The 26,897-nt window shown below is 37.6% G+C and overlaps 1 protein-coding gene and 1 pseudogene across 2 annotated transcripts in view; one reads left to right on the top strand and one right to left on the bottom strand.

Moving 5' to 3' along the window:
* Positions 1 to 26,863, bottom strand: part of STYX (serine/threonine/tyrosine interacting protein) — a 43,338-nt gene extending 16,475 nt beyond the window's left edge. The window contains exons 1-8 of one of the 2 annotated variants that reach the window (XM_032344245.1): positions 26,419 to 26,863; positions 12,392 to 12,424; positions 10,002 to 10,055; positions 6,420 to 6,517; positions 2,613 to 2,673; positions 538 to 574; positions 146 to 185; positions 3 to 53 (exon numbers count right to left, since the gene is read on the bottom strand). In XM_032344245.1, the coding sequence (XP_032200136.1) occupies positions 3 to 53; positions 146 to 185; positions 538 to 574; positions 2,613 to 2,673; positions 6,420 to 6,517; positions 10,002 to 10,055; positions 12,392 to 12,424; positions 26,419 to 26,475 (431 nt within the window). In that variant the 5' untranslated portion in view covers positions 26,476 to 26,863. The remainder of the gene's footprint in view (positions 1 to 2; positions 54 to 145; positions 186 to 537; positions 575 to 2,612; positions 2,674 to 6,419; positions 6,518 to 10,001; positions 10,056 to 12,391; positions 12,425 to 26,418) is intronic. The other variant, XM_032344246.1, reaches the window with a different exon arrangement.
* On the top strand, positions 1,457 to 2,165 carry LOC116591394 (annotated as a pseudogene).
* Positions 26,864 to 26,897: the final 34 nt, after the last annotated feature.

Genomic DNA, 26,897 nt, shown 5'->3' with positions numbered 1-26,897 from the left:
ACCTGTACTTCATTCCAAATGTTTCCATAATGTATGCAATAACAAAGGCAGCACTGAAGAGGGGGAAAAAATTTTAGAAAAAAAATAGAAAACACAGCTCATTAATTAAATGCTAAAGAAAGAAAGATAATCTCTAACTTCATACCTCCTGGAGATCCCTGCATTTCCATGGACAAGAACTTTTCCTGAAAGACAAGAAATAGTTATTCTGACAAAAAAAAAAATCTAATTCAGCAACTAAAATATATTGAAACCATGTACTATACCACAGTAAGATAAATCTTTTCTTAAACATTTTATATTTTATACATACCACACCTGGATATTTATTAGACTTTAAAGCAGACTTGAAAATAAGTTATATAGGGATATTTAAGAAAGCCTATCCAAATGAAACAAGAAGTTGGGAAAATATAAATTTGGGAATAGTCTATTATATGCAATTGCAACTTTCACATCCTGCATTTAGGACAAATATTATCTAAAACATTAACACATAATCCCCTAAAAATAAATACTGAGTAAGAAAATATTTACCTCCAGTCTGTAAGCTTCCATCAATAAATTCTTTAGTCTGAAGGCAAAAGACAGTGTTTTAATAAAACATGTGGACTAATACAAGCATAAATCAGATACACAATATACATATGGTAAAACAAAATATATTGAAAACATTTCTTGGTGTGTGTGTGTGTATATTTATATATATATATATTTTAAGATTTTATTTATTTATTTGGCAGACAGAGCTCACAAGCAGGCAGAGAGGTAGGCAGGATGAGGGCGGGTGGAAAACAGACTCCCTGCTGAGCAGAGAGCCTGATGCGGGTCTTGATCCCAGGACCCTGAGATCATAACCTGAGCAAAGGCAGTGGCTTAACTCACTGAACTACCCAGGTGCCCCTCTTGGTTTATATTAATGAAAATTGCTTTCATTCAAGAATTTCCAAAATGCTACAAATGCACATATTACAAATTTTAAAAATTATACAGGAACTAAAATTTAATAAATTCAAAGTGTGATTTCTCAAATATTTGGAGAGTATAAAAAGGTTAAAAATAATAAATATATTTATGCTCCCACCCTTCCGGGCTGCCCCATTTGGGCAGGGGGATCAGCTTTATTTCCTGGGGCAGGCAGGAAACAACTGCCTAATTAAAACCTCATTGGGATGGGCGCCTGGGTGGCTCAATGGGTTAAGCCGCTGCCTTCGGCTCAGGTCATGATCTCAGGGTCCTGGGATCGAGTCCCGCATCGGGCTCTCTACTCAGCAGGGAGCCTGCTTCCTCCTCTCTCTCTCTCTGCCTGCCTCTCTGCCTACTTGTGATCTCTGTCAAATAAATAAATAAAATCTTTTAAAAAAATAAATTAAAATAAAATAAAATAAAACCTCATTGGGATCCTTGAGTGAGGGTGGAAGCCATGAAAAGGAACCCATGAGATACTGGGGGTTGGGACGGGTGCCCGAGCACTGGGGACCTGGGTGAGACCCCTGCAGTGGAGAGTAGGCCATTAGAGATAATGTTTCTTACAGAACCTAAGTTATTAGGAAACATTAAAAATGTGGCCAAGACAGCTAACGAGGACCATTTGGTCACAGCCTACACCACTTTTTGAAAGTAAGCTTTTCAAGGGTACCAAAAGTATAAGTAAAGTGTCTGAGCAGGTAAAAAATGTGAAGCTTAATGAAGATAAACCCAAAGAAACCAAGTCTGAAGAGAGACTGGATAAGGGTCCACCAAAATATATAAAATATGTTCTTAAAAAAGGAGATAAAGCTCACTTTAAAATGAATTTTAAAAGGAGATATAACTCCTTAAAAAAGGAGATAAAACCCTTTCCCGAAAAGGGAGATGTTGTTCACTGCTGGTATATGGGAATACTACAGGATGGGACTGTTTTTGATACTAATTTTCAAACAAGTTCAAAGAAGAAAAAAAATGCCAAGCCTTTAAAAGTGTTAAGGTTAGAATAGGCAAAGTTATCAGAGGATGGGATGAAGCACTCTTATTTATGAGTAAAGGAGAAAAGCCTTGACTAGAGTTTGAGCCAGAATGGGCTTATGGAAAAAAGGACAGCCTGATGCCAAAATTCCACCAAATGCAAAACTCATTTTTGAAGCAGAATTAGTAGATATTGACTGAAATAGCAATGCTTCAGATATGAAGACATCAGCAACAATAAAACAAAGCCTTGAAAAAACTTAAGTAACTAATTAGAGCTGGTCATGATTATAAGGGAAGAGTCAAATGGAAAATCCAAGAACTCAGATATTGTTTACCCAATTCCCAACTTTTAATGTAGATAATCCATTATAATTCCCTAAAGTTTGAAATATTTTACTACAGCTATGTAAAATAGTGGTTAAGGAGAAATGGCTTTCCTTTTACCTCATGTTATAAACTAAAAGGCTCAGTAAAAACATTCAGTGTCTTGCATTAAAAATAATAATAATAATAATAAATATTCTTTAAAATATAATCCCACAATTTTCAGTCATAACAAAGTAAAAGCAGCATAAGAAGGAATTAGTTTCATTATTAAGTTTTAGAACCATAATTAAGTCAAATCATAAAATTTAAGTGATATTAAAGCATTTGATACTACTTACCATGGGAAAATAACGTATTATATTTTCAACTGGATTATCTGCAATATCCAAGACTAAATACCTGAAAATAGAATATTTTGTGATAAGTATACCTTCGGATAAAACTGTATAAAAAACTTCAAAATTTCTCAACAAGTATGAAAATAATGGAAAACAACTTTCAAAGTATCATATTCCCAAGAACTGGGTCACAGATTTTATATTGTTTAAATACACAGCATTTAAAGGCTTAAATAATAAATTAATATTTCTTATATTTCTGTATTAAAAAAATCTATCTCATTAAAACTGAAAAAAAAAATCACATGAATGAAGGAAACTTTCCTCTAAATCGTAATGGACCTAGAATATGGAGAAAAAGTGTCTGTATTCTTTATTATTATTCTATTTCTACTAACTTCCCCATGGACTAGAAGATTCTTCTTTGAGTGGCCCTCTGACCCCTCCTCACAATGCTACAGAGGTCATTTCAGAGGAAGCCCAAAGTCTGAAAGAGAAGAAGGTAATCAAAATAGAAGTTTAATGGAGCAATGAGTCAAACATTCATTGCCTGAACTAAGCTTCAGCAGAGTAAAATCAACCAAGAGACCACCTGTCCTATATAATTTTACACTCTGGAAAACACATTAATAATGTTAGTTTAACATTATTAATATGCTAGGCTTATTTTATTTTGTGAAAACCTTCCCTTTCTAACCTATCCTAGACCACCTATTAATACAACTATAGTAATTAAGTCACAAAATTTTTAAAGTCAATATTGCCTTAAAAATACAGTTCTTTAGTGATCACTTAAATAGTAAAGTGATCATTTAGGTGGTAACAACTTCAATAAATTCAGAGTTTATCACAGAGAAGCTGAAAATCAGTATCCAAGGATAATCCAATGTAAAAACCAAAAGGAATCAGACAATGACTGTATCCAAAAGTGACTGTGTAGACTGAACTATTACATAAAACACTGCTTTAGGGGGGGAAAAAATGGTAATTCAGAGTTAATCTAAAACAACTTTCAAAGGTAATTCAGAGTTAATCTAAAATATTATACTGCATGTCATTTTGAATGTTAAAAACTATTAGCAGTCAGGGTGCCTGTGTGGCTCAGTTGGTTCAGCACATGACTCTTGATCTCAGCTCAGATCTTGATCTCAGGGTGAGTTCGAGCCCTGAGTTGGGCTCCATGCTGGGTGTGGAGTGTACTTTTAAAAACAAAACAAAACAAAACAAAACAAAAAGGAACCCCCCCCCCAAAAAAACAAAAACTATTAGCATAGGGGCACCTGGTTGGCTCAATCCACAGAGATGCAGCTCTTGATCTCAGGGTTGTGAGTCTGAGCCCCACACTGGGTATAGATTACTTAAAAATAAAATCTTTAAAACCAAAACCAAAACTAAAACTATTAGCAGAATTATCAATCTATAAGCCAATATTTCAAATCTAAGGAGAAAGGGTTATTCCATTAGGAAGGATAAAGAAGCTGTACCCAGGACAGTTTGGTACTAAAAACAAAATCTCTAGACAAATTAGAAATGTATAATATGGCATTTTAAAATATCATGGCATTTTTTTAATATAGGTAAGTCTATTTGTGTGTAGACATAATACACATACATATAATAGAGTTAAGATTTAGAAGTAATATGCCAAAATGTTAACTAAAGTATTTCCTCTGGGTTGTGGTATTAAGGATGATTTTATATTCTTCTTGGCATTATTCTGTATTTTCCAAAGTATCTATAAAGAACAAGAATTTTTTTTTCTAAGATTTTATTTATTTGAGAGAGAGAGAGAAGCAGCAGTGAGGAAAGGAAGAGGGAGATGCAGACTCCCTGCTGAGCAGAGAACCCAATGCAGGGCTTGATCATGGGACCCTGGGATCATGACATGAACCCAAGACAGATGCTTAACTGACTAAGCCAGGCACTCCAAGACCAATGATTTCTTTTCTATATTAGAAAAACATTCAGTCTGGGATGCCTGGGTGGCTCAGTCGTTAAGCAGCTGCCTTCAGCTCAGGTCATGATCCCAGCGTACTGGGATCGAGTCCCACATCGGGCTCCTTGCTTAGCGGGGAGCCTGCTTCTCCCTCTGCCTCTGCCTGCCTGTACTCTCTCTATCTCTCTGACAAATAAATAAATAAAATCTTAAAAGAAAAAAAAAGAAAAACATTCAATCTATTTCATTTTAGAATACAGACATTCCTTTTTTAAAGTAAGTTTTTATTAACTGAAAAATGTGTACACATGGTAAAAAATTCAAACAGTATAAGAATATCTGCAATAAAAAAAATAGGTCCCACTAGCATTCCAGACCCTAAATTTCCCATTTCAGAAGCAACCACATTCAGATTTATGGTCTTTTAGCCTAGAAACTTTCTAGGCATGTACAAGAATATATGCCTAATATACTGTATATATTTTTAAACACAAATGGGAGTATACACTTGGCTATATACCTTGCTTTTATAATTTAATAAATCTTAGTGATTATTCCAAATCAACACACTTAGAAATATTTCATTCTTTTTCATGATTACAGTATTCTATTATACATTTACACAATATACTTCAGAGTGTCTTATACTGATGGACACTCAGGCTGCTTTCATTTTTACAAACAATAAGGCAGTGCATTAATAGTTTTAACATACATGCATTTATTTACATACAGAATATCTCTAGAATGATATTTAAGGGTTAATAGTAGCTGCCTCCCAGGAGAGAAGCTAGATGGTTGGGTTTAGAAGAGGAAAGCGACTTACTTTATTTATATAGCTTTTTTTTATTCTTTTCTTGTACCATGTGTAATACATATTCTTTATTTTTAAAATAAAGTTAAAATAACATTAAAAACCATTAAATGCTCAACCACACTCATTATAATGAGAAAGGCAAATTAGAACTATGCAAGACATTTTTACTCTAGGAAATTGGGAAAAATTAAAAACATTTTATAATTCTGTCTAGGAGAAATAAGAAGGAAAGAGTCTCATTCACTTCAGAGTAGGAATATAAAATGATACAACTCACTAGAGGGCGATCTGCAACATCCGTTAAAATTTTAAATGCTCACGTTCTTTGATCCAACAATTCCACTTGTTCACATTTATCTGACTGATATATTCACACACGGATTAAACAATATATATAGGAATAGCCACTATATTAGCAAAAGATGAAATAATCTAAATGTCCAATAGGTGACAGGTTGAATAAATTTTAGTATAGCCATACAATGGATTACTATACAAGTTTAAAAAACCAATGCACCTAAGTAATGATATGAAGCAATCTTTAAAATATATTAACAATTTTAAAGCCACTGTAAAAAATAAAAGTTTATCTACAGGAATATGCTTATATATATAACATAACCCAAGGAGGATACTCAAAAAGAGTAGATGTCTCTAGGGAGGGAAACTGAGTGTCTAAGGCACAGAAATAGGGAAAGTCTTCAGTTATACTGTAGATGCTTTTGAATCTTTAAAATTTTGCATTATATGCATCACTAATTTGCAATTTAAAGGAAACTTATTTGTTAGAGAATATACTATGTGACTATCCTTATAAAACAGATATGTAAAGGGCAAACTTCCTGGGTCTTTCCTCTTCAGGAGTTTTCTACTATCACTTATCACATAAACTTTGCTTTGCACCCCACTGCAAAACAAAAACAAAAACAAAAACCACAAACACCCACACAAAACATTATGTACAGAAGTCTGCTATAATAAATTCAATCAAAATAAAAACTACATTACGTTTGCTGCCCGTAACATTTTAATTAATCACAGCAATAATTCTTACCTAAATAATTGTTGAAAGTTTGGTTTAACAAAGTTTGCTTCAATATTTTGTCTTATGCATATTATATGGGTTATTCCATATTTCTGTAGTATAGGTAGCTATAAAAAATGAGAGACAGGGAGAGAAACAGTTTAAAATACAAAACATCATCTTATTGTAACACAGATGTTTGAAAATATAAAGGACTGAACATTAGAGTTAGTATAACCATATCTGAACTTTAAGTACAGGGAATTAAAGCTAATTTTATAATAATATCCCTAAAATGATCAGCAAGATATTTCAGTGATTCAAGATTAATATATACTACATAACCTCAAAAGGCTAATAGGATTATTTAATATAATTTTAGAGCTTGCTGAGACCTTAAAGATAATTTATTTCAGAAACAATACTAAATAGTGGTTTAAAGGCATGAGCCTTGGAGTCATGAGAGTCCAAGCTCTATATTCCAGCTCTGCTAAAGATGTGAGCTCTGTGGCTCAGTTTTACCATGTGAAAACAGGGAAAATACTAACCTCTTCATTGAGTGGTGTGACAAATTATGTATGTCAGGTGTTTGACGCAATGCCTTGAGCACATGGCAAGTGTTCATTAAGTGGCAGTTACTGTATGTAAACTGACAATATTTATTTTTTAGAAGGGACTACAATAAAGCATAAGCAATTACTGAATATCACTGACACAGTTAAAAGCAATACCACGGCCCAAATCTCTACACTACACCATGCCTCTCCCAACATACTTTTTCTACTACAAGCCAGAATTAATTTATACAGTTCACAGACTAATAACATTTCAGTTTAAAAATTCTTCTGAAGTTAAAACTGGCAACTCCAAATGGTATTATATTCTGTGGGGCTTTTCTGGCTCTACATTTAAAGCAATTTAATATGACAGTCTTAGATCAAGTTTTTATTTGCAACTGATTATAGGTTTCAGTGAATATAATGTGCTTGATAATGTACACAGCATGTTACATATACAACATATGACATATATATAACATGACATACTAATTTAATAGCTAGAATGTAAATTGCATGAGAACAAGGACTTTGTTCACTGATTCATATACATATGTGTAACAGTACCTTGAATATATTAACTGTTCAATAATTATCCGTTCAATAAATGAAAGAACAAAATCATCCTGTCAAGAGGAATCAGAATTCATAATCTTGGGTTTTCTATGATACTTCCAGCTTATACTCCTATATATTTAATTCCCACTTTCTGCATTAAATAGTCCATAACAATAATACTAATAATTTGTAAGAGAAATCAAAGAGTAATTTATATTTGTTATGGACTGAACATTTGTGCTTCTCTAAAATTCACATGTTGAAGCCCTAACCCCCAAGGTGATAGAGGTAGTAGGAGATGGGGCCTTTAGGAGTTAATTAGACAGATTTAGATGAAGTCATGAAGGTGAAGCCCCATGATGGAATTAGTGCCCTGATAAAAGGAAGAAATATCAAAGCTTCATCCTTTTGCCATGGGAAGATGCAATAGGAACACAGCCATCTCCAAGCCAAGAAGAGGGACCTCACCAAAATCTAACCAAGCTGCACCCTGATCTCAAGATTTCCCAGCTTGTACAACTGTGAGAAATAAAGTTGTTGTAACCACTGGTCTATGGTGTTTTATTACAGCAGCCCAAGCTAAAAATGTGGATTTCAAGTTTTAAATGTCAATTTTTGCAGCAACTTTTCCCATGTCTGGCAGAGATTAGATAGAGTTTAATTATCTTATTTCCTGAGTGCATCCTGAGTTAGAAGAAGGGAGATAAGCACTTGGTAGGATTAATATTTAATCAATGTTCCATATTCACATTTATTAAACCTCCAAAATGTATTCAACATCTCTTCTTGTTTATACTTGATCTGTGATACATCAAGTTTTCATATCTACTTTATTAGTGTGAGAAACCACAGAAGATATACTGTGAAGTTATGTATATCTTGAATAAAACCCAATAGAAGTTAACGTATATCTTGAATAAAAACCTGCTTTAACAAGCTTTAAAGGCATATTAGACTATTACTGAGTAAAAAAAAAAAAAAACCTTAAGAAAATAGGACTCAAACGTAATAACACACAGTATCTTTTATTTTCAATGGATTTTCATTTACATAAACCAAATTATGACCTAATCTCATACCTACAAACTATAGAAAAACTGCAAAGTAACAGTTCAAATGTATTTGAATGCAATAAAAGGTAGACTTAACTAAATGAGTATTAGAAAACTAGTTTATTCCCTAAGGTTTATCTTTATTATTATTTGTTATTGTTATATATATTTTAGATGATGGTATGAAAAGGAATATGAGCTGTACTATGGTAATTCAGAGTGGGAAATAATCAAATTTTGCCACAGAAACTTTTCCTCAGTCTAATTATTAGACCATAGTAAAATTGAGGGGGAAGAATTTTGTTTGTTTCTTTTTTTTTAAAGATTTTATTTATTTATTTGACAGAGAGATATCACAAGTAGGCAGAGAGGCAGGCAGAGAGCAGGGGCGGGGGTGGGGGGAAGCAGGCTCCCCGCTGAGCAGAGAGCCCAATGCCAGGCTGGATCCCAGGACCCTGAGATCACGACCTGAGTCAAAGGCAGAGGCTTAACTCACTGAGCCACACAGGCACCCCAAGGGGAAAGAGGTTTGAGGAGATCTGTAAACAAATACTTGTGGTTTAATGTGACAAACACTATAATAGGTATATTTCTAAAATGCTGTAGGAATACAAAAGGCAAATAATCTAAAATCATCTGGAAGGCCAGTATTTTGTGAATACTACATTATTTGATTTTTGTTTATCTTAAGTAAGTTACAGTTAAGTCTATAGTTCTCTGTATTTTCCTTAGTACTTTTTATTTTCACCAACACCCCCTTTCCAACCTAGCTGTAGGCCATCAAAACTAGGTTTACTCCTACATATGCCTCAATAGTCAAAAGGGCTTCCAGTTTCAAAGAAATTAATTTAAAAAAAAAAAAAACTCCCTATTCATCTAAAACTCATAAATACATTAAATTAAATCATTAAAGTTAAAAATGCAACAGTTTTTTTTTTTTTAACAAAACTTACTGTAGGTAGATATCATACTCAAGAATACTGACTTCTTGGGGTGCCTGGGTGGCTCAGTGGGTTGGGCCTCTGCCTTCGGCTCGGGTCATGATCTCAGTGTCCTGGGATCGAGCCCCACATCGGGCTCTCTGCTCAGCGGGGAGCCTGCTTCCCCCCCCCCCCTCTCTCTCTGCCTGCTTCTCTGCCTACTTGTGATCTCTGTCAAATAGATAAAATCTTTAAAAACAAAACAAAACAAAAAAGTGCATACACATGCACACACACATGTACCCTTGATAAAGAAAGATTAACTAAAATGTCAAATATACTTATTTGTGGTTTGTGGTGACACACTTGACAATCACTGGTCCAGTAATATTTCAAAAGAGGTAGGTACTCCAGAGTAACATGCAATATTTATAGACCTTCCCTCAAAACTCTTACTACTAAAAAAAATTTATTCCAAAAAAGCTGGTTAACAGTCTCCTGATGAACCAAACCTGAAGTTCATACCTTGCTTTTCATAGCAGAAGAATATGGACCTAAAAACAATCCAGGTAAAATTTCCTAAAGGAAAAAAAAAAAGTTGAGATATTTACCATTAACAACTTAAATCTATACAAACTATGTACAATATACGTGGATTTGTGGAGTATTTTCATAATTGTTACAGTAATTTGCTTTAAGAGTCTCATGCTCGGGACGCCTGGGTGGCTCAATTGGTTAAGCAGCTGCCTTCGGCTCAGGTCATGATCCCAGCGTGCTGGGATCGAGTCCCACATCAGGCTCCTTGCTCGGCGGGGAGCCTGCTTCTCCCTCTGCCTCTGCCTGTCATTCTGTCTGCCTGTGCTCGCTCTCTCCCCCTCTCTCTCTCTGATAAAAAAAAAAAAAAAAAAATCTTTAAAAAAAAAAAAGAGTCTCATGCTCTACTGACTGAGCTAGCTGGGCGTTAATCTGCTTTAAAAGCTTGTAACTTAGGGAACATTTTCTAGCCACACGGAGCAAATGACTGGGAAGAGAAATGGATATGTGCTTTATATATCAAATGAGACATTTAAAATTTAAATATAGTTCTGAAAAGTCAGATATCTGGCGGCGCCTGGATGGCTCAGTGGCTTAAACCTTTGCCTTCGGCTCAGGTCATGATCCCAGGGTCCTGGGATCAAGCCCCGAATCGGGCTCTCTGCATCGGGCTCTCTGCATCGGGCTCTCTGCTCGGCCGGGAGCTTGCTTCCTCCTCTCTCTCTCTGCCTGCCTGCCTCTGCCTACTTGTGATCTCTCTCTCTCTCTTCAAATAAATAAATAAAACCTTTAGGGAATAAAAAGTCAGAAATCTGAACTTCTACAGTGCTTTTTAGAAGCAGTTTGGGTAAAATTATCATATTATATGACTGTCTTTTTTTTTTTTTTTGAAAAAAGAGAAGGGTAGAGAGACAGAGGTGAGAAGGAGACAGCATCTTAAGCAGGTTCCCTGGCCAGCACAGAGCCTGAGGAGAGGCTCAGTCTCATGACACTGAGACTCTGACCTGACCGAAAATCAAGAGTCCCAGTGCTTAACTGACTGAGCCATATAGGTGCCCCTATATGACTGTCCTTCATATTAATAAAAATCTCTCATTTTACTTACAGTCTCTGCGATAGTTTAGAAATAAAATAGGCATAAAGAAAATTACCCCTTTGGAATTACACAAAACCTTATTCAGCCATATCAAAAGTAGCACAAGACACAAGATTAGAACTGTTGTTACTTATTGTTAATAAAAGTATTATTGCAGGGGCGCCTGGGTAGCTCAGTGGGTTAAGCCTCTGCCTTCAGCTCAGGTCATGGTCTCAGGGTCCTGGGATCGAGCCCTGCATCGGGGCTCTCTGCTCAGCAGGGAGCCTGCTTCCCTTCCTCTCTCTCTCTGCCTGCCTCTCTGCCTCCTTGTGATCTCTGTCTGTCAAATAAATAAATAAAATCTTAAAAAAAAAAAGTATTATTGCAAAGTTTAAAAAGGACCAGTATCAAATGTTTGCCTACTGACAAGAGTTTCAACAATTTTAAATAAATACCTTCCAAACACTGGATTAAAATTTATTCTATGTAATTTCAGTATAGAAAGATTTTAGTTGGGCTATATCATATCCTAGATATTAATACAGTGTAATTTTTCAGTTCAGTTCTATGAAAATTGTTATTATTTGTGTAGAGGTCTGATTTCTCCTACCAGCTTCTTGTGGGCAGAAATTACATTTACTCATCTTTGCATTTCCCACAGCACCAAGTAAAATGTCTCATAAGTACTCAGATACTTTTAAAAGAGAATTTTCACTAATAGAGAAAAGAAACAGATTTTTATAATTCAAGGTACTCCTGGGAACAGGAGACACTGATTGATTCTGGGGTTAGCAGAGTGACTGTCACTTGTAAGAAATGCAAAAGAAAAACAAACTGCTATGAGGGTTAACTATCATTTTATCATTCCATTTTGGGAGTATTCCACTCAGGCTTCTGGAGGACTTCATTATGGAAGTTGACTGGAAATCAGACATAAAAAGGAACAATTATTCAAGAGTGATCTGCTTTATAGTCAACTCTTTTGGACTTATCTTAACTAGACATTCACAGAAAACAGTTTTCAAAAGGAATAAAATATTGTACCAAATTTTTCAGATAAGGAAAAACAAAGTGATTCTTTAAGCATATACATATATTACTATGTCCATGATTCTAATCTAAGGAAGAAAGGCAACAATTCATTTCTCATCTTTTTAAGATCCATGATTAACCTTAAATAACCTTGATTTTTAAAATACTTAATGATGAACCTATAGACCATGAGCCAACAGGTCTCAAATCCTTTGTGAAATTAGGTTATTTAATAATGATAATAGTAATACATGTGGTTTGAATATTATCTTACCTGCATCTCTCGTCTCATAGGGTAGGTCCATTCCTTAACGATGGAAAGAAAACACGAGAATAAAAGTGAATGACAGATAAAAAAAGGTTACCCAATTAAAAGTTAAAGATGTGACATGCAAGTGTATGTAATACATTGTACTTTAAGAATACTCTATAGATTTGCAAACACTTGAAAATCTTTGCAAACACTTGAAAATTTAAGTTACAAGAAACAATGATTAAGGGGCGCCTGGGTGGCTCAGTCGGTTAAGCATCTGCCTTCAGCTCAGGTCATGATCTCAGGATCCTGAGATCGAACTCCACCTCATGCTCCCTGCTCAGTGGGGAGACTGCTTCTCCTATTCCCTCGGCCTCTCTCCCCTGGCTTGTGTACTCTCTCTCTTTCTCTAAAATAAATAAAATCTTGGGAGGAAAAAAAAAAAACAATGATTAAGGTATTCTTTAAGTAACTATGCTTCCAAAATTACGATTATGTTATTTCATACAGTGGATGGAATAGCTCATTAATTATAGAAATTTCTCCCCAAAACTGATCCTCCAAATCAGAAATGCCAAATAGCCTTATTGCGATTCATGTCAACTTTAACCAACTGGCAGCAGATAGCTAAAACACTGTGTGAGGAAAGACTTAAGAAGAGTACTGTGATCAATGAGCACTTTATGTAATGGATGAAAGACTGTTAAATGATAGGTATTTGCCATCCCTGATCTAAACCACTAAATGGTTATCAAACAGTCTTTTTCATATCTCACTTGGGCTTGATCTGTCTTTTAGCAGTCTGATTCCCTTTAAAGATACACTTTATGAAAGTATAGAGTTCATTCTCTCTTTGGAATGCAGACCAAAGTAAACAAGTTGGAAAATAAAGCACATGTCAATGGCAAAGGACAGAAAACATTTAAAAGGTAAAGGGGTGCCTAGATGACACAATCGGTTAAGCACCTGATTCTTGGTTTCAGCTCCAGCACCTCTGCACTCAGCAGAAATCTGCTTGAAATTTTCTCTCCCTCTCCCTCTGCCCGTCCCACTTGTGTGTGTGTATACCCTCTCTCTCGCTCTCCTCTAACATTAATAAATGTTTAAAAAAAAAAATGGGAAAAGAGAAGTGCCTCGGTGGCTCATTCGGTTGAGCACCTCTCTCTTGATTTTGGCTTATTTTGGCCCAGGTCATGGTCTCAGGGTCCTGGGATCACGCCCTACATTAGGCTCCCTGAGAGGTAGGGAGTCTGCTGGAGATTCTCCTCCTCTCCTTTTGCCCCTCCCTCCCCAAAATAATAAGTAAGTCTTTTTTAAAAAAATAAAGAAAAACTTGGAAAAGATGAAAGCAGTTACAGTGAATTGATAAAAAGAATCAAATATAGTACAGATAGTCCTCATTCGTAAACAGACTGCATCCCAAAAGCTTCTAACTTGGTTGCTTTCAACTTAGAATTATAAACAGAAATGAGGTTTCTAAAGTTAAAACTGGAAAAGCTTTTAAAAAAATCCTTTATTTTCAGGGGAAAAGAATTAAGGGATACAAACTTCCAGTTATAAAATAAGTCACGGGGGGTGCCTTGTGGCTCAGTTGTTGGGCAACTGCCTTCGGCTCGGGTCATGGTCCTGGAGTCCCAGGATTGAGTCCCATATTAGGCTCCCAGTTCTGTGGAGCGTCTGCTTCTCCCTCTGATCTTCTCCCCTCTCATGCTCTCTCTCACTGTCTTTCTCTCAAATAAATAAATACATTCTTTAAAAAATAATAAAATAAGTCATGTGGATGAAAAGTATAGCATCAGGAATATAGCCAATAATTTGGAATAACTTTGTATGGTGACAGAAGTTAACTACACTTACGGTGAGCAATGGGCAGTGTACAGAACTGTCCAATCACTATGTAATATACCTGAAACAAATATAACATTATATGTCAATTAGAACTATTGACAACCCAGAAATTACAACCCAGCAATTACACTACTATGTATTTATCCAAAGGATACAAAAATAGAGATTGGAAGGGCACATGCACCCTAATGTTTATAGAAGAAATGTCCACAATAGCCAAAATATGGGAAGAGCCCAGATGTCCATTGACAGATGAATGGATAAAGAAATGGTATGTATACATAAGGGAATATTACTCAGCCATCAAAAAGAATGAAATCTTACTATTTGCAGTGATGTGGATGGAACTAGAAAGTATTGTGCTAAGCAAAGTAAGTCAGTCAAAGACAGACAACTACCAAATGACTTCACTCATATGTGGAATTTAAGAAACAAAACAGATGAACATAGGGAAAGGGAAGGATAAGAATAATAGAAGAATAGAATAAGAAAAACAGAGAGGGAGGCAAACCCTAAGAGACTCTTTTTTTTTTTTTAAGATTTTATTTATTTATTTGACAGAGAGAGATCACAAGTAGGCAGAGAGGCAGGCAGAGAGAGAGAGGAGGAAGCAGGCTCCCCGCTGAGCAGAGAGCCCGACGTGGGACTCGATCCCAGGACCCTGAGATCATGACCTGAGCCGAAGGCAGTGGCTTAACCCACTGAGCCACCCAGGTGCCCCAAACCCTAAGAGACTCTTAACTACATGGAACGAACTGAGGATTGATGGGTGGAGGAATGGGGTAACTGGATGACAGGCATTAAGGAGGGCACTTGATGTAATGCACACTGGGTGTTATATAACTGATGAATCAACTAAATTCTACCCCTGAAACTAGTCACATACTATACATTAACTAAATTTATTTTAACTCAAAATGCTATTGTAAATGCTTTGTGACTGAAATAATTCACAGAAAATAGGTGCCTTGTTAAGCCAATTTCCAGTGAATGCTGGATGCAGACAATTGCTACAACCATATATAGTGACATGCTTAGAAGTACATTTGTGGGGGCACCTGGGTGGCTCAGCTAGTTAAGGGTCCGCCTTCAGCTCAGGTCATGATTCCAGGGTCCCAGGATCCCTTCTCAGCAGGGAGTCTGCTTCTCCCTCCCCCTCCTCAGGTGCACTTGCTCTCTCACTCACTCACTCTCTCCCTCTCAAATAAATAAAATCTTTAAAAAAAAAAAAAAGTGTATCTGCATATCTATTCTTCTAATCTAAACTGAATTTAAGTAAAATTAACAAATAATGAAGGGGTGCTTGCCTCAATCAGTTAAGTGTTAAACTTTGTCTCAGATCATGATCTTGGCGTCATTAAGATCAAGCCCTGTATCAGGTTCTACGCTCAGTGGAGTCTGCTTTTCTCCCTCTCCCTCTGCCCCTTCTACCTATCCAAAAAAAAAAAAAAAAAATCAGACAAACCCCTTTTCACTTTTAATTTTAGGATTACAGAAAAGTTAAAAATAGTACAAGGAATTCCCTTTACCCTTCACCTAGATTTTCCAAGTCAGAAAAGTATTTTTAACACATAAGGTAGAAATGTTATACATCTGTAACAGAAATCTAAGCTAGAATGCAATGGGAAATTATTCATATCGGAGGGCTGCAAGTTATCAGAAGGGAGGAGGGGAAAGGGGGAAACGCAGAAAAAGGGGGAAAGAACGTGTCTGTTTTGTAGAACAAGAAGCTACGGTTAGGTGTTCCACCAGACACCCTCTTCTGTGAGCCAGTCTGAGCCAGTTTGGAGGTGACATCCTGCAAAGACGTCCCCCCCCCAGTTGCCCTAAAGTTACCTCTGGCTCATTAGAATACTAAGATCTCCTCCCAAGGGTGAGGTTTTCCACCATTTTTTGACCATACAATGTACATACTAGCATGGTGACATACTAAGCATGAGCAGTTTAAACCAAGTGCCTGGGTAACAAAATGTGTAAGTTCCTTAATGTATCAGGCTCCCTGGCTCTGCTCCCTAGCACACAGAATAAATGTTTCATAGATGAATCCCAAGAGGAGACAGACAGTACTTTGAGAGCCATTTCCCTGTCTCCTTGTGACAAGTAATAAAAACTCTTTGCTTTCTTTTCTTTTCTTTTTTTAGAGAGAGGAGAGATAGAGCAGAGAGAGAAGGAGAGAGAAAAAATCTTAAGCAAGCTCCAAACCCCTGAGATCACCACCTAAGCCGAAATCAAGAATCAGACACTTAAGTAACTGTGCCACCCAGGTGCCCCCAAACTCTTTGCTTCCTTGGGTTGTGTTCAATATAATGCACCCTGAGCAGCAAACCTCTTGAATTTGGCTACAGAAAAGACAGAATAGTACTCCTGCAATATAGTCAGCAATTTTTCTTTTTAATAAAGAAGAGAAACAAAGTATTTTTTTGTCTTTAACAGATCTTGGCAATGTGATATTAGTAGGCTATAAACCCCAATAAGCCATATCAGGAGAGGACCTGCTGATCTTTCATGGCCTTGTATATCTGTTCTTTTAAAATGGACATATAAAAGAAGACACAATGAAGTGTTAAAATGCCCAAATCTGAATGTAGAGCTCAATAAACTTTCAGAGGCAATACAACCATGTAATCACGACCCAGATCAAGATTTTCGTCATCTCAGGGGTGCCTGGGTGGCTCAGTTGTTAAGCGTCTGCCTTCGGCTCAGGTCATGATCTCAGGGTCCTGGGATCGAGCCCCACATCAGGCTCCTTGCTCAGTGGGGAGCCTGCTTCTCACTCTCCCACTTTCCCAGCTTGTGTTCCCTCTCCCACTATGTCTCTGTCAAATAAATAAAAATAAAATCTTAAAAAAAAAACTTTCGTCATCTCAGAAAATTCCCTCCTCTTCTCAGTCAATATCCTCTCTTCAGAGGTGACCACTGACTGCTGTCACTAAAGATTAGTTTTGCCTGATCTTGAACTTAGTATAAATGGAATCACAACAGTACTATTTTGTTTGGCTTCTTTCACTCAACCTAATGTCTGTGACATTCATCCATGTTGTCTGTCACATGGCTGGCTCAGTTGGAAGAGCATGTGACTCTTGATCTTGGGGTTGTGAGTTTGGACTCACAACCAAATGTGAGGTTAGTTGTATGGGTGTAGAGATTACTCTACAATGGGTGTAGAGAGTACTCAAAAAAATAAAATCTTAAAAAAAAAGTAAGGGGGGGTGAGGAGGGGTAACAGGGTCACGGACACTGGGGAGGGTATGTGTTGTAATGAGCACTGGGTATTATATAAGACTGAAGAATCACAGACCTGCACCCCTGAAACAAATAATACATTATATGTTGCTGGGTTTTTTTAAATTTGAGACAGAGAGAGAACGCATAAGAGGGGAGAAGGATCAGAAAGAAGGAGAAGCAGCCAGATATGGGTCTTGATCCTGAGATCATGACCAGAGCTAAAGACAGAGGCTCAGCCGACTGAGCCATCCAGGTGCCCCTATAAAACATTACATATTAATTTTTTAAATATCAATGGAATTCCTAAGTCACAGAGTATGCCTATATTTGGCTTTATTGGTCACTGCCAAAAGTTTTCCAAAACCAATTTACATTCCCATCAGCCATGTAAGGCAGTTCTAGCTGTTCCACATCTTTACGATGGCCTTATTTAAAATGACACTGTATATGTAAGACATAAGACAAAGCACAGGACCTGATCAAAGAGGGAAGTAAGATCAACATCAAAAAGCTGAGTTCCCAAAAAGCAACGTTCTCATTGAATGATAAACTGGGAAGATTAGGGAGGGAGGAGAATTTACCTCATCCCCACAGAAATGAGTACTCTTGCCTTTCTTAGCTTTGAGTCTGAGCAAAATGTGGTGGTAATAGTGGGTTGGGATCTTCCTAACCACAGTCTGGCCTTTGCTCAACTTTGGCATTAAAATTCAATTATTTTTGTGAGGCCAAGTGAAAATTCAATGTCAGGTGGTCCTAGGTAGATAGTGTCCATTGGTTCTTGGGAGAAGCAAATGCATTTTCTTTCTGGAGAAGCATGCCCTAAACCTAGATCAGAAATAATTCACAGAGATAAGTTTAAACGAGCTCACAATTTGAAAAAAAAAAAAAAAAAAAGAGGAAATGAACCACCATAAAAAACAGATACAAACTGAATCACATTCACAAAGGCTGCAGATATTAGGACAATGAAAAATACAATACATTTAGAGTATCAAAGGTATGAGAGCATCAAAAGTATGAGCAAGGATTAAGAAATTTATTTTTTAAAGAGAACCAAATGGTATATGAAGAAATGAAAAAACACAAATGAAATTAAAAATTGGTGGAACAGGCTAAAGAGAAGAAAGGTTGTAGTTAAAGAGAGAATTTGTGGGGCAGCTGAGCCACTCAGTGGGTTGGGCCTCTGCCTTTGGCCCAAGTCATGATCTCAGGGTCCTGGGATGGAGCCATGCAGTGGCAGGCTCACAGCTCAGCAGGGAGTCCGCTTCCCATCCCACCACCTCCCCCCAGCCTTTCTGCCTGCTTGTGATCTCTGTCAAATAAATAAATAAAATCTTAAAAAATAAAGACAATTTGTGAACTGGAAAACAGAACTGAAGAAATGACCTAAATTCAGAGTTGGAAAATATGATCACTTAATATACATATAAGATAGAATTTAAAAGTCCAACATCCATAAAATCTAAGTTCCAGAAGGAGGATAGAGAAAATAGATATAGTACTGAAAATTTTCCAAAACTGGCTAAAGACACCACACTTCGGAAATAAGCAACCCACTAAATCCCAAGCAAGATAAGGGTAAAGAAATACACAGGTAAATAGCAGTATACCAAACACAAAGCAGAATTTCTTTTTCCAGACTAAAAGCAATCACAGGAGTGGAAAGAAAAGTCCAAAAGACCTTCACATATGCAGCCAATTAATTTTCCCAAAGACAACAAGGCAATTCAATTGAGGGGGAAAAAAGTCTTTCAACAACCGGTGCTGGAACAAGTAGATATTTATCTAGAAAATATTTGTCTAGTAAATAAAATGAATTCTGATCCTGACTTCTCTCACCACTCGCATCCCAAACCCTCCGCACACATAAACATCTTGTCTGTCTTCACTGTTTCATCTATTTCCAACACTTGATGACAGGTGCCTGTCACATAATAGGTATTAATACATACTTGATGAATAAATGGGGAAAAAAAGTGTGTACGTATAAACACAAATGCAAAAATGACAAAACTTCTAGAAGAAAACACAGAATACATTTACAACCTTGGAAAAAGCAAAGATATCTTTAAAAGGGCACAAAAGATTTTTTTTAATTAAAAAAAATTATTGGGGCGCCTGGGTGGTTCAGTGGGTTAAAGCCTCTGCCTTCAGCTCAGGTCATGATCCCAGGGTCCTGGGACAGAGCCCCACGTCAGGCTCTCTGCTCAGCATGGAGCCTCCTTCCTCCTCTCTCTCTGCCTGCCTCTCTGTCTAGTTGTGATCTCTGTCTGTCAAATAAATAAAATCTTAAAAAAAAAAATTATTAAGGGCCACCTGGGTAGCTCAGTTAAGCATGACCTTCCACTCCAGTCATGATCCCAGCAAGGAGTCTGCTTCTCCCTCCCCCTGTTCTTGTGCTCTCACTCTCTCCCTTTCTCTCTCACCCCCTCAAATAAATAAAATCTTTTAAAAAAAAGTTTATTTAAGGGAGAGACAGCATGCAAGCACATAAGCAGGCGGAAAAGTAGCAGGAGAGAGGGAGAGAATCCCCAAGCACACACACTTCCTGCTGCGCAAGTAACCCTACAAGGAGCTCCATCTCAGGATCCTGAGATCATGACAATTATCACACAATGAAATAGTGTTCAGTAACAAGAAAGAATCTACTACGACTCCTAAGCACAATATAGGTGATTTCATAGATATTCTGTTCCTTGAAAAAAGCCATAAACAGGAGCGCCTGGGTGGTTCAGCCAAGACATTAAGCATCTGACTCTTGGTTTCAGCTCAAGTTGTGGTCTCACCAATAATAAGATTGCACCCCGAGCCAATGCCCTGGGTTACATACTCAGCGGGAAGTCGGCTTGTAGATTTTCTCCCTCTGCCCCTCCCCCATTCTCATACACACACACACACACACACACACACACACAGAGTCATAAACAAAAGAATCCATTTTACATGTCCCATTTATATGAAGTTCAAGAAGAGATAAAACTAAACTGCCATTACAGAAATTGTAATATTCATTGCCTATTTGGAGCCTGCTTAATACTGTCCCTCTTTCTCTGCTTCCCCTCAAAGAAAAGGTACTGTTTTCTCTATTTTGCATTTCTACTTTAGGTACAGAGAGCCTAAGTAACTTAACTTTGAATCGAAACAGCTGACTCCAGAAACACTGACACTATATAGCCTCTCAATGTAAGAAGGAACTATGTAGCAGACAGAGTTGTACTAAACAAATATTGACTGGGGCAACCCCTTCGGTCCGCTCCCTCCTTGGGAGCTTTGTACTATCACTTTGGCTATCACTCAATAAACCTTGCTCTGCTGCCCATCAAAAAAAAAAACCCAAAACCAAAAAATAAATAAATAAAATTAAACAAATGCTGACTGCATAAAATGATGATTAGCATATAGGGATTAACAGAAATAAAGTATATAGTTTCCAAGCCAATAGAGGGGAAAATGTAATCAAATATTTTAAAAAGATTATTTATTTGACAGAGAGAGAGATCCCAAGTAGGCAGAGAGGCAGACAGAGAGAGAGGAAGCAGGCTCCCTGCTGAGCAGAGAGCCCGATGTGGGGCTCGATCCCAGGACCCTGGAATCATGACCTGAGCTGAAGGCAGAGGCTTTAACCCATTGAGCCACCCAGGCGCCCCTGTAATCAATTTGTACAAAATGAATGAATGCACATTTAATTTACCAATATGTTATAACCGTTTTACACTAAAAAGTTTTAAAGAACTTAAGCCAAAAATTCTGTCATTTTCATCATGGTACCCCTAACATTGAGCATAGTGTCTGCTACAGAATAAGCACATGACAGATGTACATTATGGATATATACAGTGCTTCCCCCCCCCTTTTTTAAAGATTCCTGATTAGTCTAATAGACAGTCTTATCTTCCTGAAGAAACTTACCAGAGTTGCAAGAAAGAAGAAAAGCAATTAAAGAAATGTGACTTTTGGGGCGCCTGGGTGGTTCAGTGGGTTAAAGCCTCTGCCTTCGGCTCAGGTCATGATCCCAGGGCCCTGGGATCGAGCCCCACATCAGGCTCCCTGCACAGCAGTAAGGCTGCCCCTCAAACCCCCCATCTCGTGTTCCTGCTCTGTCACATAAATAAATAAAATCTTTTTAAAAAAGAGAAAAAGAAAGAAAGAAAGAAAGAAAGAAAGAAAGAAAGAAAGAAAGAAAGAAAGAAAGAAAGAAAAAGTGTTTTCACTGGCTGGCCACTAATTTTTATTTTTATTCACTTTAAAACAAACATGACCACATGGAAAGAATGCAAAGCTTACTTTAATTTTTAAGTGAAGTAAGAGGCTTCAAAGAAATTTTGAGCTCCCAAAAGACTGTATACAGTAGAAAATGTATGCTATATTTCTTTAAGGAAGATATTATAGGAGTAAAAAGCAAGTTGTATTGCAAGAGAGAACGAAAAACTACTCCTATTCACCTGACAAAAAAGCACATAGCCTACTTTTGTGAGCATCAGACTTGCTGTAATAGGCATGGATCCTCTGAAATCTAAAAGGCTTTCTCTCACAGATTTCATTAAACTATTCCTAGTGCTAGAATTAAATTTTGATCTCAAGATTCTACCCTCTTTGTTTACCTAGCCCTGATAGCTACCCTACAAATCTTAATCCTGTCTTGTCTATCAGTTCTGGTAATGCCTTTAGCATAGCAGATCATGATGTTAAGTCATTCATGCTCACTGTCTTGCTCTACCAGATGTTCGTCTGTCTGATCGCCGTCTCTAACAACCATGTCTTGCCTGTATCACAATCTTAATCTCAGCCTGCCCACACTTCTGCTAAAATCCATCACTTTAGAGATGGTAGTGGTAATGGGGCAGATTCCCAATGATCTATTGAGAATTACTACTGTACTTAATTAGTAGAATCTGTTTCCCAAACTCCCGATGACTAGCCAAACAGTCCCAACTATATTTTTCAAACCAAAGCAAGCAACCTAACCAACATAACCCTAATTGTGAAACACACTCTGCTTCTGATGAAAATTAATTCATAAGTGAGTATCATTCAATCACCAATATGTGCTAAAAGGTATGGCATATTAAAACATCTTTCATGTTCTCTCCTCCTTCTGAGACAAATGTAATTACATGAGCTATCAACTGCACTTAGGGGACAGAAAAATGTTCAAAGATCAGTAAGTAAGTAAATAAACACAGCAAAGAATATAGGCTGTAACCATTAGATAAAATAAAAACTTAATTCTTATTTTCAGATGGATCAGGCTGGATGAAACATAACAACCTTTAGAAACACCAAGATAGATTATGAATTTTAGTTGATGGGAGGAGCAGTTCAGAGGAAAAAAAAATCATCAGAATACAATACTAGAGCTGGGACATTTCACAAAACAGAAAAATTAGTACTGGGGTTTCTCTTCTCCAAAAAAATGTAGCCCTCTTCATAGTAAGCCCTTTCCTTTAATTCTCATCCCTATTTTGCTTCAACCAAAACACAAAGGAGTTTTTCACTCTAAAAACAAGAGACAGAAGGGCATTCAAGTAAGATCTTTTAAGTCAGTCACTCATAAATCTGGCTGCCACTAGAATTATCTGACTCCATCACAGACCAGTTAAATCAGAATAGGTGCTGATAGGGTCCAGGAATGGTTATTTTTTAAGAAGTTCCCTAGGTGATTCTACTCTACAGTCAGGTTTAAAAAGCACCATTCTAAATATAAGGGATCCTCAATCAAAAATATTAAGCAATTCCCATTTTTTATTCTGTCTTATGGGAATCAAAAGAGAAAATAAAGTGACATTTAAGTTGCCAAATTGCAACTGAAATAAATTATATTTTACTATCTAAAAACATTAATTTCTGAATTATAAAATCAGTAGCCCTAACTATGCAACTAATTTATTCAAAAACTGACAGTGTAAGCTGCTCTTCACTTCTAAAAAGAAAGTACTGTAATCTTGTCACCAGATTCCACTAATAAAACCAATCAAGATTCTTCCATTAATTCAACAAACATTTGTTAAGCTTAGGGTATATACCAGACAGTGTGTCAAGTGCAAGAAACAGTGAGAATAAGACAGGATCACATTGGTGAATAAACTCACTTATGAAAATTTCAGTCTACCATGGAAAAGAGACATTGACCAAAACCATCAGTATGATGTCTATTACAAGTTAGGTATAAAGTACCAAGTGCTACAGAGACTTATAAACCTGGAGGATTAAACTATTCTGTGGAGTGAGAGTGGGAGAGGGAACAGGAGGAGTTAGCAAAATCAGGGAACTCCTTTCTCAAGAAATGATACCTAAAGTTAGATCTAACCCAAGAGCAAATAGTTAATTAGGGGAAGGCAAGTAGTGCTGGCAGCCACAGGGGGGGAAATGGCAAACACAAAGGTTCTGGTTGGAGGTGGGAGAGTGGAGGGAACCAAAACATTCCAGGAACTGAGAGAAGATGAACGTGGTTAGGGAAAACAGAGAAGAGGAAGAGTAGTAGCTCATAATAAGGTCAGAAAGGCACACAGAAGCCAGACCACACACCACCCTGCAGATAACGTTAAGGCTTTGAACTTCATCCTTAAAACAGTGGGAAATCACAGCAAAGTTTTAAACAAAGGAGTGACAATCTTTCTGCAAACTGATCTGAACACAGCTAAATTTTTGCTGGGACTATCCTAAAAGAATGTCCTGACTAGTATTTCAAGAAATGTAGAAGTAATACTCTTATAGAGGTGACAGGTTCATCAAGCTGTCACAGACTGATCATATCATAAGAGCATGCATTAAAATTTCTCTACTTGAATTCTATTTTTGCTAAAACAAGATTTGGATTGTAATTTAGGTTTCCATGAAATGCTTCCTAGATGGAAGAACACTATTACCGGCTAGTCACCATAACTACGTAAGACCATTTGACACTTTACCTATCTCATGGGATATTAGAAAATTAAGGTTCTGTTTTATTAGTTTATCATGAGTAACTATATGACCTATTTAATGGTTTTTTATAGTTCTGTCTGCCTAGAAAGCACCCTCCATCCTCTGTGGAAATGCTCTATGGTTTTGTTGGGAGGGCTACCAATGATGAACTTCACACCCCTGGCCACAGAAGTAAGTATATGACCTAGACTGGGCTCCTCATTGTATTCCCCCCTTTATGGCTATACGGATTGATCCAAAGGATGGCACATGACCTAGGTTAAGCCAATCCTCCAGATTTTAAATATTGAAGCTCAAAGAGATATTATTCCTCAATGTGTAAGCTCTGTAAGGGTGTGACCTTGAAGAAGCTGACAGTCAATCTCCGTATCTGTGGAGAAACCAGAGTAAAAGCAGAAACCCTGAGAGAAAATAAGAGACAAGCATTAACAAGAGGCAGAGGCAGTTCTGATGCATTATGATACAGTCTAGTCAAATCTCCGAGACCAACTGCACCACTACCTTTCTGGATTTAATTACTTCTTCCTCTTTTGCTTAAGCTATTCTGAGTTGGTTTTTGTCACTTGGAACCAAAAGAAAACTAACACCCAATGCTATGAAAAAAGGAATGAAGTTGCTTTCAGTAAATAATATTTGCTTCATTATCTCTAGGCTTTAAGCATTACTTCTGTCCTTGCAGAGGAACGCTACATAAAATATTTTATAAAATATTTATAAAATTATTTTATAACAATTTTAAAGGAATAAGACATATACACAATAAAAACTTAAATCCAAGTCCATAAACATTTTAAACTAGAAATCAAGAGATCAAGGCCCTCAACTATGTCTTACACTACTGTTACCTTGGCATATCACTTCTCAGTGAGCTACAATTTCTTCACCTCTAAAGAGAGAATGCTCTACACTACTTTTTAAGGTCACTTCCAGACTGAAATCACTGAATCATTTAAGGACAAAAAGCATATTCCTCATTCACATTATTCCATATTAAACAAAGAAAAAAGTGTAAATTTATTTTTAAAATAATCTAAATTCAATTATTTTTCCTATTTAAGAGTCCAACCTTAACATAAGAAATTGTGAAAGACTACAAGTAAAGGATCCCTCCAAATAAAAAAATAAGACCCCCAAAAGATATTCAAAAGAATATTTGGTATAACCGAATGGTTTCTTAAAAATAAAGCCTTATTTTCCAATTATTAAGATATTTAGAACTAGAAAATTTTACTCTTTCTTGATCCTACTAGAGCATAACTGAGTATCCTTGTCTTGTTACTAATTTAGTCTTCAGAAAACTCTAATTTAGTAGAGTGTAACACCATTTTATTTTAAAGTAGCAGTGTGGGGGGGACGACTCAATACAAACTTTAGGCAAGGAAAAAATAAGGTGGAGTACAAAGAATCCCGAATTAGATATGAGGGGAACAGGTTCAAAGAAATTCATTCTCAGTATCAACTGCCCTCCAAAGGGAAAGTTTCGTGGCTGAAGTTTTTAGATTCAAATGTGCTAGCTTTATGACATTTTATTCTGCAGGTCAAGGCTTCGCCTCAAACAAACAAACAAACAAAACAACTACTTTGTTAAACTTTTGGAAGGCACACTTCGAAAGTTCAGGCCCCAGATCCATTTCACATATGGGGACATGTGTACCACAAGTGAATCGATGACACCAAAAAAATCCTTCAAACTGAGATTTAAAACATTACCCTCGTATTGCCTTGGCAATAAAAAGAACGTCCCTCAAAGTAAGTCCTGGACGCCCAGTCTCGGGGAGAAAAGACTGCTTTTGCCCTTCCCATTTAATTAAGTAGACCCGACCCAGCTGCCCCTCCGCCAGGGTCTCAGGAGAGGAAAAGGTACGCAGTGAGTGAGGGTCAAAGCACACCGCCCCTGGGCGGGAGGCTCCTCCCCGAGGTCCCAGGACTGTCTCAGGAAGCAACAGGGCTCCGGGGGAACCGGAGACTTCGACGGTTGGGGCCTGGGGTCGCCCCGCGGCCGAGGGGCCACACGGGGAGGCCTGTGCGTGGCAGTCACCGGACAAACTCACCTCAGCGTCTTCTTTACACTGCGGGAGCGAGGGGAACTCCAGCTTCACGTCCTCCATGGTCCCGGCCCGGGGCTTGTGGGTGGGGTGGGAGTGGGAGTTATCTGGCCCGCCCGACCCTCGGGCTGCCTGTGGCAGAAAAAGGAAGAAGGGCGGGTGGACCAGAGGACTGACGGGCGGGCAGCGGGCTTAAAACTAACACACGCAGACTAAACGGTCCCAGCGATTCCGGCGGCGACGGCGGCGACAGCGGGGAAGAGGAGGGTTGGGCGGCTCATACCCGGCCGCCATGCTGCTGCCGTCTCCCTCCCCCTGAGTCTCCGCGCCCCTCAGGCCGCACAGGCTCGGGCACAAGCAAGAGCCCTACAACCGTCTCCCCTCCCCGCACTGCCCCAGCCAATCCCAGCCCACGCTTGCCTTCGGCCCGCCCCCCGCGGCCGCCAGGTGTCAGCGCGCCACCGCCCCGCCCCTCCGCCAGAGCG

This window comes from Mustela erminea, chromosome 5 (assembly GCF_009829155.1).
Source record: "Mustela erminea isolate mMusErm1 chromosome 5, mMusErm1.Pri, whole genome shotgun sequence".
In the NCBI taxonomy this organism is placed as follows: domain Eukaryota; kingdom Metazoa; phylum Chordata; class Mammalia; order Carnivora; family Mustelidae; genus Mustela; species Mustela erminea.
Note: the sequence above shows the minus strand (reverse complement) of the source record. Positions and strands in the feature narration are given on the sequence as shown.